This window comes from Lissotriton vulgaris, chromosome 3_1 (genome assembly GCF_964263255.1).
Source record: "Lissotriton vulgaris chromosome 3_1, aLisVul1.2, whole genome shotgun sequence".
Classification (NCBI taxonomy): Eukaryota; Metazoa; Chordata; class Amphibia; order Caudata; family Salamandridae; genus Lissotriton; species Lissotriton vulgaris.
In genome coordinates, this window is record NC_141689.1 from 1,583,128,315 (window position 1) to 1,583,143,918 (window position 15,604).

General features: G+C 46.7%; 1 protein-coding gene across 3 annotated transcripts in view; it reads left to right on the forward strand.

Annotated features, from left to right (window-relative positions):
* The window catches only part of ZNF462 (zinc finger protein 462), a 208,460-nt gene extending 195,206 nt beyond the window's left edge, over nt 1-13,254 (forward strand). For all 3 annotated transcript variants that reach the window (XM_086962073.1, XM_086962075.1, XM_086962074.1), the window contains 2 exons: nt 9,954-10,074; nt 11,228-13,254. In XM_086962073.1, coding sequence (XP_086818199.1) covers nt 9,954-10,074; nt 11,228-11,435 — 329 coding nt within the window. In that variant the 3' untranslated portion in view covers nt 11,436-13,254. The remainder of the gene's footprint in view (nt 1-9,953; nt 10,075-11,227) is intronic.
* The last annotated feature ends 2,350 nt before the right edge of the window (nt 13,255-15,604 follow it).

Below are 15,604 nucleotides of genomic sequence, written 5' to 3' on the forward strand. Positions count from 1 at the left end.
ACTGAAATGACTATTACTTAGGACATCATTATTTAGGCCTTCCATTACATTAACACCGTAAACACGATCTTAATGCTAGCCCCAACCCTAATACATCTTTGAATAATAAATCTACCTATACCCTTACATCAAATTCAGTTTAATTGAATTGCTCTTTAAAAAAATGCTTACCTGAAGTTAATCATTAATTACATTACGTTTAATGTAATTAAGGTTGACGTTACAAAGTTATCCTACCCTAATACTAATGTTATCCTTAATCCTAAATTAAATTTAAAAAGTGGCATCTTACTCTGATACGAACACTGAAATCTATTACATTCATGTAATTACAAAATCGGGGGTGGCCTAGCCATTATCTATAAAGATGACCTCCATCTCTCACTTGTCAAGAACGCCGACCAAACCACTTTCGAATATCTAGTAGCTGAACTTATATTTCAGGGGGCCCCTCCTATTCGGCTCCACAATATCTATCATCCCCCTGGTGACCCTTTTCCGTTTGTAGAAGAACTGGCGGACCTTCTTTCCCAAGCCTCGATTTCCTACTCCAATAACATTTTTCTCTGAGACTTCAATATTCACTGGAACAATAATAATGACCCCTCGGTTTTAACCCTCAATGATCTCCTTGACGTTACTGACTTGATCCAACTTTGCTATTCCCCTACCCACGATAAAGGAGCGACGCTAGATGCGATCATCACCAGCAAAGATGTAGCCTCCCTCTCTAACATTGTCCCCATCGATTGGTGGAACAATCACCTCATCCTCTTCATGATCAACAGATTCTCTCCCCCCTTCCCTCCCACCACTAACCTTAATATTAAGAAACTAACCAGAAACCTTCACCTTATTCCCCCAGGTGCACTAGAATCCTCACTCAAAGCCAAACTTCATCTTCCCCCTCCCACACAAAGTGCTAACGATATTACCGAACACTACACCAAAACAATCACTGAAATCCTTGACCAAATTGCACCAGCCAAACTAAAACCGCAAAAAAAATGCCTTCCAAGTCCTGGTTTAATGCTGAACTTAACCATGAAAGACGTGCACTCAGAATGTCCGAGCGCTCCTGGAGACAACACCCCTCTCCATTGAACCTCGCCCTCCTCAGATTCTACAAGAAACAATCCTTAGTGAAAAGGCGTCCTTCTTCCGCGCTCAACTGGATCGAGCCAAGAATAGACCCAGGGAATTATTTAACATCATCAAAAAACAATCTACTTCCGCCACCCCCAAGTTGACCGCCACCGCAGAAAATTGCGAATTTCTTCTCTGAAAAAATTGCCAAAATCGACGCATCCTTTGCTTCAAATCCCCCCGCAAGGTGTCTCGCCCCTCCTTGTCCTCCCACCCTTATCTCCTTTATCTCCTCCGCCTACTCTTGATCCTTTCCCCCCACTCGGATCCTGCTCTTCACTCGCTCACTGCCACCCCCCAAGATCCCCTTCCTCCCTTGCGCACAGCCTACAAATAATGCCTCCTGGCTTCATTTTAGCCCAGTTTCTGAGCGAGAAGTTCTCGACATCATCTCCAAGCTCAAGCTCTCCTCTCATACCCTGGACCCTTTCCCTTTCAATATCATTCAAGACCTAAAGCATATCTTCACTCCTTATTGGACCACCATCATCAACGCATCCCTGGCCACTGGTTGTGTCCCTGTCTCCCTCCAGCTGGGCCAAATCTCACCCATCCGTAAAAATTCTACAGCCGAGCCTAACGACCTCAACAAACTTCGCCCCATCTCTAATCTTCCTCTTCTCTCTTAAGCTTTCGAAAAATGCGTCCTGCTCCAACTGGATAAACACATTGACTCATTTTCCCTTCTTGTTGTATTTCAGTCAGGTTTTCGAAAGGGTTGTAGCACTGAAACTGCAATGCTCAACATTGTCGATGACATCCCCCACTCCCTTGACAAGGGGGAGGCTTCCCTTCTCATCCTTCTTGACCTTTCTGCTGCCTTCGGTACTGTCAACCACTCTGCCCTACTCAATACCCTTAAAGATCGCTTTGGCCTCAATGCGTCCGATTTTAAATGGTTCACCTCCTTCTTCCAGCACAGATCCCAACAAATCAAAATCAGCAGTTGCCTCTCGAAACCTACACCTGATTCCCTTGGTGTACCCCAGGGGTCTATTCTCTCTCCCTCTCTTTTTAACCTCTTCATGGAGCCCCTCACCCTTATTCTAATGAATGCAGGTATGAACTACCACCTCTACACTGATGACACCCAACTTTACTGTAAAATTAAATCCCTCTCTGACATTCTGCACTTCAATGACACCCTGACTAAGATCCAACAATGGTTCAATCACAACCACCTGAAACTGAACCTTAAAAAAACTGAAATCATTCTCTTTGCCCCTAAAAATAACCGGCTCCCCATACAACACTGGCTTTCTGACCTTAATGCTCTCAACTGCTCCCTTTCCATCTCTAACTCCGTCAAATCTCTTGGTATTAGCATTGACCAAAACATCAGCCTTTCCCCTCACATAAAAAGTGCTGCCAAAGAAGCACTCTTTTCACTTCTTCACCTCAAAAAAATCAAACCCTTCATCCCTGCTGATGACTTTAAATCTGTCGTACAATCATTAGTTCTCTCCAGACTCGACTACGGCAACTCTTTGCTCTTAGGTACTCCTAAAGTCCATCTAGCCCCAATCAAGTCAGTCTTGAACCTTGCGGCCAGGCTTATCACGGGTTCTAAGAAGCGGGATCACAACTCGCCCATCCTCAAAGATCTCCAATGGCTTCCCCTGGATGGCAGATACATCTACAAAAACACCTGTATTACGCATAAGGCCTTGCACCCTCAAACCCCAATGTATCTCTTCTAAAGACTTCACAAAGCTGGCTGCTCTAGAGAATTGAGAAGCTCCAATGCCCTCATGCGGGTCCCTGCCTTGGTTAAAAAGAAATCAACTCAAGCACGCTCTTTCTCCTGTAAATGTTTTGCAATCAATGGAAAACTGAGTTGACCTTAAGAACAAAACCTAGACTGTGGCGGATAACCCAGTGGTCAGGACAAATCCGAGGATGTGTTTGGGTAACAAACTCTCAGATCATTCAACCTACATACAGAGATAATTGCTACATAGAATAAAACCTGGAAGGAAAGATATTACGGAGGACGGGATTCTGTAGCCTGAAAGTAGCTCTCTGTAAAAAAATAAAAAACAGAACAAAAGGCAGATCTGTAGTATGAGAATATTTACAAATGGGGCATAACCAAATAAGTCCCATTCAGTAACCTGTCCTACAAACAATTTATCTCCTTCTATCCCCTGCACTCTCAAGTTTCTCGAAAGAGCAGAAGGGCAGCCCATTCCACCAAATTCTAGAATAAAGATTTGGGAACAATCGCAATTCTAAACCCCTTGGAATAGCGCCACAAATTGAAGGATTACTAATCATAGCTATACGTTTTTAAAGTACAAGAATGTCAGGTGTTATAAACTGCTGTTCATAGACCTTTGCTCAGATGTAAATGCTGGAGCCCCCAACTTTCAGCATCCAAACTGACAGTTGGAATTTCTGGAAAAAACATCTGAAGAAGGACTGGAAAGCTGAGAGTACAAGTAAACAGAGGAGAAAGCTATTCCTTGATTATTGCTGTTGTAATAAAGGGAATACCTCCATCTATTTCTGAAAATGGACACTTAAGATGACTTCCCTGTTCTCTAACCGCATCCTGGCGAATACTCTAGAAATCAGTGGAAAGGGGAGAATAAAACAGAGTTGGGGCTCAGGAAGTATAAGATTATCCACTTCCCCAGCTTCCTTATCCTGGAAAACTGTACCAGAGGAAGCAAAGCATTAGCTCTTAAAGCAGATAGGTCTAGAGAGGGAGGTTAAAAGTGATTGTATATTGCAATTAATATCCACAGTGAGAGACAAAAACTGTGAGAGCACTGGAAACCATAGCTTAGCGTACCTGCTCTTCAGTTGTTCACCCCCCTAATGTGAACCGCTTTTAGAGCCAGGTGTCCTTCTGCCCATGAAAAAATCTGATCTGCAGTTGTCTCGAGGGAGATTGACCTGAAACTTCCCTGACAATTGACAAATGCTTTTAATGCGGTCGTCTCAGTTGTCCTCTTTATTAAGGTTAATTTAAACTAGATCAATTAAACAATAGAAAAATGAGCCTCAAAAGTATAAAACCTAATAAGACTTTTTTAACATTGTCAATTCAGTGGGTATTCATTGTCTGTTTCTTAATTCTGGTCCAATAAAAATAAATATAATATACTCACAAACTTATCAAAAACACTTAATAGACATCAGTCGTTACTAAGATCTGTCCAGACTATCACAGACTACAAACTGTCCTTGGAGAGATAGCACAAAAGTCTTAATGACCTGGTTGACTTCTCTGACGATCAGTGGCCATGAGTGGAGAGCTTTCCCAAAGTTGCTCCCCAGCTAAGACCAAATGCTTTTCTTCTGAGAATAACAGGATCTGAAAGAAACAAGGGATCCCCCAATGAAAGGTTCCTGGGAAACTCCTACCAATGAAGTTCTGTGCAGAGTTTTGATATAATGGGAATTAAATAATCTATTAAAAAAAGACACAAGTTTCTGTTTAGTGAAATTTATTTACTTCACTATGCTTTTGTTAATGGAACTTGTATACAAGAGCAATATTATCTCCACTTGTGGGACACCCCCGCGCCGCACGGCCACCAGCTGCTGCGTGTGCCCCTTGCCTGCCCTCTGCCTCGCTGCTGCCTCGTTTTGCCGGTTGCCGGCTGCCTCCGCTGCGGGGATTGTTTTTGCCTTGTTTTGTCACGTATTTGTGCCTGTTTTTGCCTAAACTTCGTTTTTCCCTTGTTTTGTCACGTATTTGTGCCTGTATAAGCCTGTATTGCTTATTTCCTTTTGGCCCGTGTTTTTGGCTTTCCTTCCTTGTTGTCCGCCTACCTCGCCGCCCTCCGCCCTCCCTTCCCGCCACCGCCGCTTGTCCCCGCCCCTTTTTTCTCTTCTGTAACCCTCCCCGCTCCCGCCTCCCAGCTGCTCCGCCCACCTGCGCACTTGGCCTTCAATGGCGACCGTGCGACGCAGGTGAGTGTGACCCACTTGTGGGACACCCCCGCGCCGCACGGCCACCAGCTGCTGCGTGTGCCCCTTGCCTGCCCTCTGCCGCCTCGTTTTGCCGGTTGCCGGCTGCCTCCGCTGCGGGGATTGTTTTTGCCTTGTTTTGTCACGTATTTGTGCCTGTTTTTGCCTAAACTTCGTTTTTCCCTTGTTTTGTCACGTATTTGTGCCTGTATAAGCCTGTATTGCTTATTTCCTTTTGGCCCGTGTTTTTGGCTTTCCTTCCTTGTTGTCCGCCTACCTCGCCGCCCTCCGCCCTCCCTTCCCGCCACCGCCGCTTGTCCCCGCCCCTTTTTTCTCTTCTGTAACCCTCCCCGCTCCCGCCTCCCAGCTGCTCCGCCCACCCGCGCACTTCGCCTTAAATGGCGACCGTGCGAACGCGCAGCGGTCACGCGCAGCGGGTGCGCCGTTTGTGCGCCAAAGGTAAGCCCGTCTGCGCCCGTCCGCGACCGGATCGCGACCAGCGCCAGGACCCCTGGTCCTCGAAGACCCCGACCGACCCGCAGGACGTACTCAGCCGCCACCCTCTACGCACTCAACACCGGCCGACGCCCAGAGTGCCACCAAGCCACACCACGTCGCACCCACGGACCCTTCAGCTGCCACGCCTGCAAGTTCTCCTGCATCCGGACCTGCCTCGCAGCAACACCCGCCAAGTCGAACACCAGCAGCACCCACCTCAAGTGCATCCTGCTCAACACCCGCTCCGTCCACAGACACGCCATCGAACTCTGGAACCTCCTAGACGCCACAGCCCCTGACGTTGCCTTCCTCACGGAGACCTGGATGAACGCCTCTTCAGCTCCCGACATCGCCATCGCTATCCCAGAGGGCTACAAGATCGTCCGGAGGGACCGAAACGCCAATCAGATGGGAGGAGGCATCGCCATCGTCCACAAGAGCACCATCCGTCTCACGACCAGCACCGACAACACCCTGACCAGCGCCGAACACCTGCATTTCCAGATCCACACCAACCCGAACACCACCCTCAGAGGCACCCTGATCTACCGACCCCCTGGACCACGCACACAATTCAGCGAGGACATCGCCGACTTCGTCAGCCCGCATGCCCTCCCCTCCGCTGACTACATCCTCCTGGGAGACCTCAACTTCCATCTGGAGAACAACAACGACCGCAACACCAGCACCCTGCTCGACAACCTCGCCAACCTGGGACTCAAGCAACTGGTGTCCACCCCCACCCACCTCGCCGGACACACACTCGACGCAGTCTTCTCCTCCAGCACAGACATCGACTTCAGCCACGCCACTGAGCTTCAATGGACGGACCACAGCTGCGTCCACTTCACCTTCAAGAGAACGACGACCCACCACCACCAGCAACAGGCCGCCCGCAGCAGCTGGAACAAGATCACAGCAGACCAGCTCGCCACCTCCCTGAGCCAGCACCCTCCTGCCAGCACAGCGAACCCCAGCCAGGCCGCCGACAACCTCACGAAGTGGATCAGCAACTGCGTGGACGAACTCGCCCCACTGAGGAACCCGCCTAGCAGACCCGGCAGCAAGAAGGCCCCATGGTTCACCGACTAACTCAAAAGCTCCAAGAAGAACTGCCGAGCCCTCGAGAAAGTCTGGAAAAGGGAACCGACACCGGACAACAGGACCTCCTTCAAACTTGCCACCCGGAAACACCACCAGCTGATCTGCGCCGCCAAGAAAACAGCATTCAAGGACCGGTTGGACAACAACGCACACAACTGCAAGGAACTCTTCAACATCGTGAAAGAGCTTTCCAACCCCAGCGCAGGAAACAACGACATCACCTCATCGCAAGACCTCTGCAACTCCCTCGCTTCATACTTCCACAACAAGATCGCGGACATACACAGCAGCTTCAACAACCAACCAACGCACACCATGAACGAACAACCGCCCCCCACCGCCACCCTCCACGCCTGGACCCCGATCAGCACCGAAGACTCCATCCACACGATGAACTCCATCCACTCCGGATCACCGACCGACCCCTGCCCTCACCACGTCTTCAACAAGGCCGACGCTGTCATCGCACCCCACCTGCGAGACATCATCAACACATCCTTCGACACCGCCACCTTCCCTGAGAGCTGGAAGCACGCCGAACTCAGCGCTCTACTCAAGAAACCCACAGCGGACCCCACCGAACTCAAGAACTACCGCCCCATCTCGCTCCTCCCGTTTCCAGCCAAAGTCATCGAGAAGACCGTCAACAAGCAGATGGCCGCCTTCCTCGAGACTAACGGATCCCTCGACCCCTCACAATCCGGCTTCCGAGCCAACCACAGCACCGAGACCGCCCTCATCGCCGCCACCGATGACATCCGAGCCCTGATGGACAAGGGAGAAACAGCGGCCCTCATCCTCCTAGACCTCTCCGCGGCATTCGACACGGTCTGCCACCGCACCCTAGTACGGCGCCTCAGCAACATCGGCATCCAGGACAAGGCGCTGGAATGGATCATCTCCTTCCTCGACGGAAGAACACAGAGAGTCCGCCTTCCACCGTACAAGTCAGAGGCCTCCGAAGTCATCTGCGGCGTCCCCCAGGGATCATCTCTGAGCCCCACCCTCTTCAACGTCTACATGAGCCCCCTCGCGGCCATCGTACGCAAACACAACCTCAGCATAATCTCCTACGCCGACGACACCCAGCTGATCCTCTCCCTGACCAACGACCCCGCCGCCGCCAGAGCCAACCTGCACGAAGGGATGAAAGAGGTAGCCGAGTGGATGACAACCAGCCGCCTGAAACTGAACTCGGACAAGACGGAGGTCCTCATCCTGGGCTCCTCACCCTCCGCCTGGGACGACTCCTGGTGGCCTCCCGCCCTGGGCACCGCACCCAAACCGACAGACCATGCACGAAACCTGGGCTTCATCCTGGACTCCTCCCTCTCCATGACCAGGCAAGTCAACAACGTCTCCTCGGCGTGCTTCAACATCCTACGCATGCTACGGAAGATCTTCTGGTGGATCCCCACCGAGACCAGGAAGACCGTCACCCAGGCCCTCGTCACCAGCCGACTGGACTACGGCAACGCCCTCTACGCCGGTACCACCGCCAAGCTCCAGAAGAGACTCCAGCGGATCCAGAACGCCTCGGCCAGACTCATCCTCGACATCCCACGAACCAGCCACATCTCCGGACATCTGAGAGACCTCCACTGGCTCCCCGTCAACAAAAGAATCACCTTCCGCCTCCTCACCCACACACACAAGGCCCTACACGACCAAGGCCCGAGCTACCTCAACAGACGAGGCAACTTCTACGCTCCCAAACGCCACCTCCGATCAGCCAACCACGCCCTCGCCGCCGTCCCCCGCATCCGAAGAGCGACTACAGGAGGAAGGTCCTTCTCCTACCTGGCCGCCAAGACCTGGAACTCCCTCCCGACCGACCTGCGCCTGACCCAAGACCACCTCTCCTTCAGGAAGAAGCTGAAGACCTGGCTGTTCGAGCAGTAGCGGCACCCCCCCCCAGCGCCTTGAGACCCTACGGGTATGTAGCGCGCTTTATAAGTGTCACTGATTGATTGATTGATTACGTAAAGTGGTTCAGTGCTTTCGATGGCTACATTTGCTGCTTCGATTGGCTGTAAATGCTCACAATGAAATGCTATAACTCCCACGATTTAAGAAGAGTTCAGACTTTTTGGGATTCACAAAAATCAACCACATTATGCATGAAAATCTATGCAAGTCATAAATTTCCTTGAGTGCTATTTCACCTGCCACACACTCGTAACAAGCAGACTGGACTACGGAAACGCCCTCTACACTGGAATCAACAAATCTCTGCTCCTTCAAACTCCAGACCATCCTGAACACTGCGGCCAGACTTGTCCTCGGCATCCCACAACAGTAACACATCACCCAACACCTTCGAGACCTCCACTTGCTCCCCGTTGAGAAGACAGTAACCTTCAAGCTACTCACTCACGCCTACAAATCCCTCCCCAACACTGGACCCCAATACCTCAATGAAAGAGTCTCCGTCCACGTACCCAAGAGAAACACCTGCTCCGCCGACCTCGCCCTTGCTGAAACCCCGCATGTCCGCAGAGCCAGAAGGGGTGGAAGAGCCTTCTCCTACATCGCGGCAAAGACCTGGAACGAGCTCCCAATCAGCATCAGACGCTCCCCCACTCTGCACACCGTCAGGAAGAGCCTCAAGACCTAGGCTGACTCAGAGCTGCATGGTATGCCTTTTTATGAACCTTTTGCCTGATACATTTCAACAGGTTTGAACTGCTAGAATTAATCATGGGAAAACAGCTAGGGTAAATTATTTTACAACTCTTTATTCCGATCCCAGTGCAAACAGTGGTTTGCACAGAGATTAGAATTTTTCCTTGAACAGGGCTTTAATCTTTGTACCACCTGATAATTGTGTGTCCCGGTGTAGAAGACCACTTCCACATTGCAAACATGCTGGATTTCTGTGTTTTTCCCACCAAATTGTATAGAACAATTTTTGTCTTTTTTTCTGGCACTAAAAATTACATTTGCAAATCAGTTGTTAAACTCTTTAACAAAGTTTGATAATACCTACAGGGCAACCCTTCCCTGGGAATGTTCCCACTCCTAATGCCAAATTTGTTCAAATGAAAAACCGGCCTGGCTGATACATTTCTACTTAACTAGTGGGATTTAAGTGTAGAAAAATCCAGAGTCTCCGAAATAAAATTTGTGACTTATTTAAAGTTTTTGAAATTGTAAATGCGATTTACGACTGCAAAAACACTTCTGAATGAGGTCTGTTTTTAGGTGAAACGGAGAAAGAATAATGTAGACTGCACTATGTAAAGTTATGCGCATAAATACTCTATTTTCCTGATTTCTTTTAGCCCCAGTGGAGTTTCCTTGTACTGATGACCCTCCTCAGGCCAAGCGATTTCCATGCGAGTTCTGTGGAAGAACCTTTGCGCTTGGATCCGAATGGGAACGTCACGTTTTAAGACATGGCATGTAAGTTTATTGTGGATATAAAAATCTGTGCAAAGGGCAAACATTGCTGCAAGTACTAACAGGTTATTCAATCAAGAGATTTTACAGAAATTCTACATATTTTTAATTTTTGGCCAACTGAGAAGAAATAAATACATTTATTAGAAAATTAGACCCAGCTACAGCCAAAACGAACGAACAGATTTAGACCAAATTTAGCAGAAAGTTAGATCTTGGCACAGAAAGAGTGCTTGTTTTGATTTGGTGTAATTCCTTTCAGTAATTTTTGAGAAACTAAGGATAAAAAATATAGGTATTTCACACCAAAGACCGTTTGCTGATCCTTCGCAGAGGAACCGTGGAACAATCCGCGCTGTGATCAGTTGACCACGACTATTCTTAAAGGATCCCTGAGCCAAAGCGCAGGATCCCTGAGCCAAAGCGCAGGATTCCATTGATTGGCCGAAACCTAGAGGCAAATGTTGCACCACTGTCTTAGGACTCTCTCCCCGATTCCAGGAGTAAATTTAGGAAAAGATTATAAAAGGGCAGGGTAGTGCAGTGCTTGGCGAGAGTGCGCGTTATAGTTCATGTAGTGTAGCGACTCAGACCAGAAGGTGAAGGTGGCACGTACATTTCGAAATGTAAGTTATAACTGAGTTTAGAATTTCTAATGTTTGTATTGTTTAAGTTCGGTTTGTATAACAACGATAAATAACGTTTTCTTAACTATAACGTAACCTTTGGGATATATATATAGATTTACCCATCCATACACATTAAAATCGCTAGATTTTTCTTGTTTGAACCCACTTCCGAACTAAACATTGAAAAAACTAGTTACAAAGCACACACAACCAAACAACAAAAGCCCAGCTTGTTTGATGGGACTCACATTTAAGCCTGCAAGGGCTCCCAGATAGAGAATTTGATACAGTGCCATAACAGTGGTGGTGAGGATTGTAAAAATGCCAGTAACCTAACATATGCTTATCTCTGCTGTGCCCCACTAATGTCATGGTAAGCACATGCAGTTCCATCTACATTTATAAGTGCTGTAAATGTGTATTGGTGTCCACACTGTGTACAGGTGATCTCGGTGGAATTTTTTTAAGCATTTTACTTTTACTGTTCTAATACATTGTTCCTTCTTTTTTAAACAAACTTTTTGCAGGATTGTGAATGATAGCAAAAGACGAGGACACACCGAAGATCTACAACTAAAAGAAAAAAACGTGGCAGTCGTCAAGGTGCCTGTGTTGGATAAAAGGCAGGAAAGGCAAACCATTGAGATGGCATACACCATGCAGAATGCCGTGTTGTCTTGGTCCGCAAATACTTCGCACAGAGATTTGGCAGAGACAACGGTTGAAACAGAATGAGCCCATGTGAATAATTGTTCGGGGCACGCACAAACTCAAAGGAAACAAAGCTGCTTTTAGGACAAAAGATCTATTTTCAAAGCACTGGTACTCCTAGGAGTATGTATATTAAAGTTATTTAACAGTCAAAATAATTTGACTCCCTGGTTTTCACCACATCGGTTTATTATAATTTTATACTTGCTGACACCTGGGACAGGAACTTAATTCATGTGGACCTTATAAGGCAACTCCGTTAAACATTGTACTTTGCAAGAGGGTTTCGGATCATTTTCCAAACAGGAAGATCTTTCTGCCTGGGGAGCAAGTGACTCAAAGAAGGACGTCTTACCATGGGACCTTTCAAAGGTGTTTTTTTCCATTTTTTTTTTTTTAAAGTAATTTTAAATATGGTGTGCTTTTCCAGACTGTTGTATGAAGAAACAAAAGCCACAGAACCACAACATAAACTAAAACTCAAAACTGTTCTAGTACCTCAAAATGAACCAAGGGAAGACTACATTTCTCAGTACTACCTGTTGTCGCTGTGGGGAAAATGTTGATCCTCCTTGGCATGGTAACTTCTACCCACATTGGCGTGAAAGAAACTGATCCACAACGTGGGTTTTATTTCTTAAAATACTGTGATTTTTTTTATATTATTTTAGTAAAAAAAATGAAAAGCAAAAAACAAGCGGACTACAACTTACTAAATAATGTTTGGGGTGACAATTACCTTCTTTCCATCCATTACTTTGTGTTTCACTTTCAATTTAGGAATTAATAATTTCAGATTGGCGACTTCCAAGGCGCAATTCAAGGGACTGACTGGGTTGTCTCCTGTTTCAGGTTTCGATTCTCTATTTTCTGATTGGCCTTAGATGTCGCCAGTAGAGCACAATTCAAGTTTTTGGTATGGAAGTAAAAAGTTGCTGTTTGAGAGCCTAGCTTTCTTATAGTTTTTTTGTTTTCTCACAGTACTCTTTGCTTTGATGTGAGTAGTGACTGTTGAGGAACACCTATATAATTGATGAAATGAAACTATTTAATGAATAAACTAATTTCTGTGTGGCAGAGCTATGCAGTGCGTAGGTGCGAGCAGCGGGGCCTCATAACCGCTTTGTGACTTATTTCCGTATGCAAAGCAGGGAGGGTACAGTCTGTAAAAAAATTATTCTATAAAAGGGGAGGACATGGTCATATTACCTAGAAATCAAGATAACATTTGATCTCACAACAAAGACTGCTGCTAGGCCTTTGCTTTATGCTAATCAGACAGTTAGGGATGTTAACAGTTAAAAAGTATAGATAGATGTTGAAAAATCTGTAGTTTTGTGATCAAGTACAAAAATGCAGGATTTGTGTCATCAGTGCATATTGACTAGATTGGTGTCGGTTGGATGAAGAAGTAAGCAATAATTGATTGTTGCTCCCAACAGCTAAGATAAATTAAATCTTCCCAGGAAAGCACGATTGTGAGTGCTGGCTGAAAAAGCATGCTTATGTAAATGTTTTAGTTTTTTCAAATTTGTTTTATTGATCTTATTTCAGGGTCAGAAAATGAGCATCTGCTTTAGAAATCGACACTTGGTTGTACAGCACATTTTAGATGAACCCTGGGTACTCCTGTTTATTCAATTGGCTTAATCTTCATATGCATACACTGTTTCCTGTCTAAGAGTCGGTGTTTGCAAACGTTTACCAAAAACTATACAAATGATTGTGACATTCTTTCATCACTACTTTATTTTTAAACAACTTGTAAATATTGCAATCTATCAAACTTTTTTTTGCTAACCTGTTAATAAAAATGTGGGGCCATTATCATTTTACCAATGCACCATGTTTTTGTGTTTGCAGATCTGTCCTCCTTTCGTCATAAGGGTTTTGCCAAGACCCTTATAATAATTTTTGCCAATAATTAACTGGTGACGCTGTAGTACTTCTTTTGTTATTGCTTCAGAAAGTGTACTTTGTTTGCCCCCACCATCTCCTCACTTGCACATACATTCAGAAGTAATGCTCAGCTCTTCAATCTTATCCTTCATTGCCAAATGTAAGACTTTAACGTTTCATTTAAAAAAATATATATATTTTGATGTTTGCACCAGCCCCAACAACAGCTATGTAATTGCCTATGTCATACCAAACACAGAGACCCCGACTAGGATTTGGTTGCAGTGGTATACCTGGATGAGATACTACTGTGCTCGATCATAACTGCTGCGGTGTTCCGGTGTTGTGTAATATCAGGTATCCCCTTGGGATCGGGTATCCCCTGGCCTTCGGCACCCTCCGGAGGTCCTGTCTATTGGACACCTCGGACGAGCCCACGGAAGCCCCGCCCACCGCTGGAGATGCGAGCCTCGGCTTTAGCAGGCAGAAGCAGCAGCGTGCCGAGCCAAACTGCTGTTGGGACTGCACCTTTCTGCTCTAAAGCCGAGGAGCCATTTCATTCATACAGGGTTAAGACGCCGTATGTTGATTCTCTCAATGCAATTGTAAAAGGAAACCACCAGTTTACAAATGAACAGAAATCGTATGATTGGAAGTAGTCCGTAAACAGGATGATTAAAACAGTGCACATGACCTGAAAGGCTTGGTGACATGTTCGTATTATTTTCACTATGAGCCCTTGTTGTACGAGTTGTTTTTCCTCTAACTTGTATTTAGGACACGCTTTCACTCATTTAAAAGCAACAGAAACGTGGCATTACTAGTACCGTGAAATGCGTGTACCTTGCTCCAATTTTGAACCTCTCAGGCAGACATTCGTTTTTTTTTATTAATAGAGTGGTTTACATCTTTGTAAGCACAGCGCTATGTTGTATATTGCCATATGTAGAATGATAATGTTTTAGTTTATTGTAATAATAAGGGCTTTGGTAAAGCGCTACTAGACACAAGATCCCTGCCCCAGTGCGCTTTGGGTGTGGACATGTACCAGGGGCACAACCAAAGGCGCAACTAGAGCCAAATTCCGGTGGGGGTGGGGGGGCGAAGGGGGGGGGGGGCTAGAAAAAAAATTCTGGGGGGTTGATTCTTCAAGCAAAAGGCAGAGGCGAGCTGCAGGGGCTCTAAGAAGGGGTGAAAAACATCAAAGCCTCATTAACAAGAAAAAGGTATTTTAAAGACCTTTAAAGTACTCGGGTACTGTGTGTGTGCCCGGGAAGGTGTCTCATCCCTGGCTGGGGGGGGGGGGGGGGGTGCACTGAAGCCCTTTGAGTCCAATGGGCGTTGCGCACCTGGGCACAACAAGACCCGAACTTCGGGAGGCGGGGGAGGGAGGGGTTGGCACAGTGTAACCGTTTTTTTGGGGGCCCCCTGCCCCATTTCCTCCTTCTTCATAAATTCCCTCACTACCACTCACCAACAATGCACCTCATCTCGCTGTAGCACCTTTCTGACAAAAATTTCATTTTTTATAGCGATACTTATAGTTTACTTACACTCAGTTCTATGATCTGCATGGTACATTTTCTTGGTAGCAGGCACATTAATCCTCTGCGTTGTGTGGTTGGCAGGAGTGCCCATGTGAGCGAAGCGATAGTGTGAGAGTAGGGTGAGTGAGGTGACCATATGAATTTGGGCGCGCATGTTAGTGCAAAATGGGACTGATGAATGCATGGTTAGTGATGGGCTTGTTTGAGTTAGATTGCAAAGTGAGAATTGAGGCTGAAAGGTGAGTAAAGTGTCACATAAGTGCAGGGTGTAGTGTGCTTGTGTGACTGCAGGGTGAGGTACAGGGTGAACAGCGCAAGTGCATTATGAGTGCAGAGTGATCACTGTGAGTGGGTGAATGGTGTGAGTGCATGGTGATCAGTGTGAGTGCATTGTGATCGCTATGAGTGCAGGGGGAGCATGAAAGTGAAGGGGCGAGAATGAGGAGTGAGTTGTCTGAATGCAGGGTGCATTCCCAGACACTTGGAGTAACTCAGCATGTTAATGATGGCAGCGTAGGGTTTCAGATAAAAGTTAAACTATTGCTAATATGCAGGGCTTTGAGTGGGGTAAAAAAATAGGGGGTCTCTCAAAGGGGCGTGGATGATATGATGAAAACATTTATGCTAAAAGTCTGTGCTCAGCATAATGTGCCGCCCAACTGGTATTTCACTGCTTCTGTTATTGCCTCTAAATAGGTAACATTGCACCTACAATAAGCCAGGACTATTGGCTTTGTCAAAGGTTGT